Source organism: Neltuma alba, unplaced genomic scaffold (genome assembly GCF_004799145.2).
Source record: "Neltuma alba isolate B1F8T4 unplaced genomic scaffold, ASM479914v2 tig00011785_pilon, whole genome shotgun sequence".
Taxonomy (NCBI): domain Eukaryota; kingdom Viridiplantae; phylum Streptophyta; class Magnoliopsida; order Fabales; family Fabaceae; genus Neltuma; species Neltuma alba.
In genome coordinates this window covers 257,212-262,444 of record NW_021636408.1, presented here as the reverse complement: position 1 = coordinate 262,444, position 5,233 = coordinate 257,212, and the positions used below count along the sequence as shown (strand labels likewise).

General features: G+C 33.3%; 1 protein-coding gene across 1 annotated transcript; it reads right to left on the bottom strand.

The window, feature by feature from the left end:
• Positions 1-2,776: 2,776 nt before the first annotated feature.
• LOC114717983 (PLAT domain-containing protein 1-like) lies at positions 2,777-3,662 on the bottom strand. The gene is made up of 2 exons (XM_028903230.1): positions 3,604-3,662; positions 2,777-3,527 (listed from the first exon to the last, which is right to left on the bottom strand). Exons 1-2 carry the CDS (start codon positions 3,613-3,615, stop codon positions 3,105-3,107), a joined length of 435 nt encoding a protein of 144 aa, XP_028759063.1. The 5' UTR covers positions 3,616-3,662; the 3' UTR covers positions 2,777-3,104.
• Between the last annotated feature and the right edge of the window lie 1,571 nt (positions 3,663-5,233).

The following is a 5,233-nucleotide window of genomic DNA, read 5'->3' as shown; positions in this document are numbered from 1 at the left end:
AAGGTAAATTTAAAGAAAAAAAAACCTTTACACAACGGTTCTTAAACCACCGTGAAATCCTCTACATTTTATATCGATGGCATAGATGTTACTCTCAAAACCGTCATGAAAAGCTCATCTTAACCGCCATCAAATATCCTTTTGGTAGTAGTGGGCATTTTTCTTAGATTTCAGCTTCCAAAAATTTAGCCCACTGGCACTTATCCTCTTACAGCATATATTAGATCATTACCTATACAACACAACTTTGATTCCATTTAAGCACTTGATCTTCTCTCAAAACTTTGGACAGCTTAGTGCTTAATTCTGGAATTACCTATGTTCACAATTATTCTTTCAATTTCAGATTCCACTCCATCCATCTCTGCACTTTATACCAATCCTATGTAATACTCCCAGGTGCCATTATACCCGTCAAAAATTCGGACAACTTCACTTCAACTATTCCGAAAATTTTCAGCTTCACGAGCAATATTTAAACCTTCATTTTAAAGTCTCTAATAATTTAAATAGCTAAGATGATTATTTAACACAGGGATGTATCAAACAGCACATTTGCCTAATCTCACAACTCCATCACTTCCATGTACATATGCTTAAATCACGCCTTGACTCACCGTATACACACAATAATATTTTGACTTCCTTTCTTAGTAATATAAAAACACTCTTAACTCCTTTAAAATTTTCGAACAGCACCTCCCTTTTCTAAAATTATTTACAATTTAAAGGTCACCATTCCTTTAGCCAAAACCAACATGCAAACTATGACACTCATAATACAACCTATATACTCCTGGTCCTTAATATAAAACTTATTTAAATAATTTGATTATATTAAGAAATTTAGATAAGCTAGTTAATTATAAGAAATATGATATTTTTTTAAATACCATAATTATCTTTCTTAATATCCTCCCTTCATGTCCTACTTGATTATGGTTGAGAGAGTATCAGTACGAATAATTTTAAAAAAATTGATAAATGTGATAAATATGTCTTATATCTAGGACTAAGATCAACTCAACAATTAAGTCCTATATTAAGGACCAAAGGAGTATTATTTATGTAAGCTTCAATCTATGGTTACTTCTTTTGTTCTTAATTTTCTCTCACTAAACTCCAACTTTCAGCCATCATCAACTCGTAAATGACCCCGAGAGGATAAAGGTAGATTAGTGTTCTATACACTTAGACTAGAAGGGATCTTGCATGTAGAAAATCACTTGTTCTTCCCCCTTTTCTTCTTCCTTCTTTACTTCCTCTTCCTTCACGATTCCTCTCCCTCTCTCACTCTAAAAATAGTTCAGCTAGTACAAATGAGGATTGTTAGGCGTGAGTGACGGTTAAATAAAGCTTGGGAAGATTACTCTACTCGCCTTGTGGGTCCCACCATCGATTAAACTCATTTTTAAAGCTTTTTCTCATATTTCCTGATTCTCCCCCCACTTGACTCAGGCGGAGCACATCCCCTGCTCAATAAATTGGGCTTAGCTTGGCCCAAATTCTTTTTGCACTTTGGAGTAGTGAATTTATAATTTCACCCCTCTCTAATCGGTATTCAATTAACAAGAAAATTTCGGAGATTAATCCTTAATTAGCTTATTTTACTTATTAAAAATTATCCTAAAATTTTCAGCTCAAAAATAAACCTCTAGCTATTTTTCCTTAAATTTTCTATGAAAAAGGGCCGTTTTTGCCCCAAAAAGTAATTTTAAAAGTATTTAAGCCATTTTTTGAGAAATAAAATTTTCCAAAATATTTCTATATCTTCAAAATTAATATTTCATATTTTTCAAATTTATTTAAGCTCTAAATAATTTTAAATAAATTTTCTTTTTTCTACTTTTCCTATGTCAAAAAATTTGGGGTGCTACAAAGATGATTAGGGTGTTTTAGAAAAAAAAATCATATTAACTAATTTAACTAACATTCTTAACCTACTCAAATTAGTTAATTAATTCTTACACTAAAAACCACAGTACAAATTAAGCATCATTGGGTTATTAAAAAATGGTTTGTTTGGATAAATATCAAGGTAACGAAATAAACAACAAGTACGGTGCAAGTGTAAATCAAAGTAAATAAAAAGCTTTGTTGAAAACATTTTAGAATGCCTTCAAAACCCAAAAGAAATGGAATAATTAACGTCGGTGTAATTAATCACAGAATTGGTGCATATAGGGCAAATTTAGAACCTCTCGTTTCGGATAAATCTGTTCTAGATCTTAAGCTAAACTTCTGTTCTATTTCAGTTATATGCATTTTGGTGGTTTCCTTACTTTGGGAGTTACCTTCAAATTTTCAAGACCAGAACCATACTCCCTTTGTTGTGTTTATTATGCTTTTGCCAGCAGGGTCATGGACATAAGCATCATATATGTATATGCTTCAAACCCACGTGTGTGATAGTTAATTATTAAAAAGAAGAAAAATATTTTTTTTATGATAATATGATAGTTACTTAATTGTGTTCTGTTTCTATTTTAACATAATCATGATATTATGAACCTTTCGAAATATTCTCAGTATAATTTGACTATAGTTTAATTGATGAGAAACTTCGAAGGACATATGCCTTCTTGTTGCGACAGGGTGAAGGTGAAGGAATGTGGTTGTTTGTTTGGTCGCGGCTGAGAATTTGTATTTTAAAACAAAAACGTCGTCCTTTATTCTGTTTTTCATTTCTTTGTAATTTCCTTAAACAAGACAAAATTAACAATAAAAATTGAAAAGGAAAAAGTCTATGAGACTTCAAGATCGGGATATAAAATTATAGTAAATTATAACAAACATGTATTAACACACATATTACACAGTAGTGCACCAACAAAAGCCAGATACATACATATGCATATTGCTACCTCATGGCCTATTTATTTATTTATATATTACATATAAGCCGCAGGAGGTAACAATTATCAATATTGAGAGGAGACATATCATTACGTAACACACAAGAACACCAGCAAAAGCCAAATACGTATTGCTATCTCAGGGCCTATCTATGGTCATAAATAAGCCGAGAGAAGTAATAATTATTAATATTAATGAAACGAGTACGAGACACATGGCAAACATTATGTAACACCGGCCACTCCCTCTCACTCAGCAGAGAGAGCGGACTTCAACTTATCTGAGCAGTTGCAGTTGTTGACGGTGGCATTGAGCGCATTGGGCGGTACGTCATTAGCCAGCCACCGGTACACCGGGAAATGCACCGGAGAAGTGCTGTCACCGGTCTTGACATCCACGTATTCCAAGTACCACCCTGAGTATACTTTGTCAGGGCCGGCATGGTTGGTGATGATCATGGCACAGGGATCGAGGCAAAGGGCATTGCCCTTGAAGACGTCGAGCTGTCCCCTCTGGTAGGGCGTGTGACGGGGTGACTGCAACCATTCTAGGAGGTCGTTGACGGTAAAGTTTTTGCCGCTACAGGACACTAGCTTGAGGCTAACGCGGGAGCCCGTTTGTGCCTTAGGGACATCTCCTGTCTGGACGCTCACTTCGTACTCGCAGTCCTCCTGCGTGCATGCATATAAAAACACACATAAGCTTACAATAACGGATCAACACATGATGAGAGCAATTATTACTTACAGGTATAGCCATTGCAGCGATGCTGATGAGTGAGAGTACAAAAACAAGACGAGACAATGCAACTCTGAGAGCCATTTGGTTAACTAGTTTGCGACGCTAGCTAGCTAGTGATGGATCGATGCTGAACATGCATGCCTTTATATAGGGCTACATGCTGGAATGCTCCCAAAGGAAATGGGCCCAGGTCAAGTACACGCGTCTCAAGATCCACCTATGATATGTATTTGTGTATCCTTTCTGTCTCTTTCCTATTCCCTGTGGACACTGTAATATTCGATACGAACTACCCCTCTAAATACGATTTGGTAATATTGGACGTAATGTTGTCATATAAGGACCATAATGATCTAGATGTCGTCACTCTTACAAAATATCACCTCTGTACGCGTCAGTCTTCATTCAAAGAAGTCAAATATACATTTCATCGCGAAGTTTTGTCGTCAAGCTATGAAGATGCCTATGTTTTTTTGGGTTTCGAATCCTAGTCATTCTCTTTGCATCATATTTAATTTGTTATATTTTTATTCTTTCCAAAATAATGTTATTTTTATTACAAAAGAAACTGAAAAATATATTTTTCATGTGAGAATATAATAGTTACTTAACCGCTTTTTTCTTCAAATTATGATTTTTATAATCTTTTTGTAATAAATATTGAGTCATATATATGTATATATGCCCCACTTTAGTGACATTTTACCTTATTATAGCTTTTTTAATTTACTATACGAGAAGATATAATTCTTAGCCATCTTTCTTAACTTTTTTCCCAGTTATCTACTCACTCCTGCAAGTTATTGGTTCAGAACAAATTAATTTTTCTAAGTTTTGGAGTGACAAATACACAGACTGACTTGTTCTAAGTCTAAAATTGCAATTCTACGAAAAGCACTTTAATTTGACTCCTCAAATCCACTTTGAAACGTCTAATTGACACAAATGCGCCAATTCACCTACACATAACAATATCATGAGCTGCAGTCATTATTTCAAAGGATATATAGGAGACGCAAATTTAGTTAAAATTCAATTAAATTCACACAATTTAATCACTTCAACCTAAAAAAGTACTTGGAACCTAATTATGCACAATTGACACGATTTAATTAAAATGGAGTATTAAAAATTCAAGATTAGATATTAAAAGCAACGAAACAAATGAAATTTATTAAAGTCAAAACATAACAAATATTAGACAGTTTCGAATTAAAATTTATTTTTTAAAGGACAGTACTTAGATCAAATTTTTTTTTTTTATAGTTATTACATTATATTCTCAAATCACACTTAACCATGTATACTATTTTTGAAATATTAGCATTTAATAGCATCTACTCATAATCCCACATAAAAAAAATTAGAACACATGGTTACGTATGATTAGAAAATTTGACATAATGGATATAAGAAATTTGATCTAAGTATTTTTCTTTTTTAAATAAGACAAAGAGTTGTATGAAAAGGAGGAGAGAAGATAATTTCTTCTCTCTCTCTCTCTCTCCCCTCTTAAACTATGAAGGCATCGGATGCGTAATTTCTGTGTACTTGTATGTTTCTATATTTAAAAAAAAAAACTATACTTGAAACTTTGAATTGTTTTAGTTTTCTTGTGTATATGTACTGGGTTAGA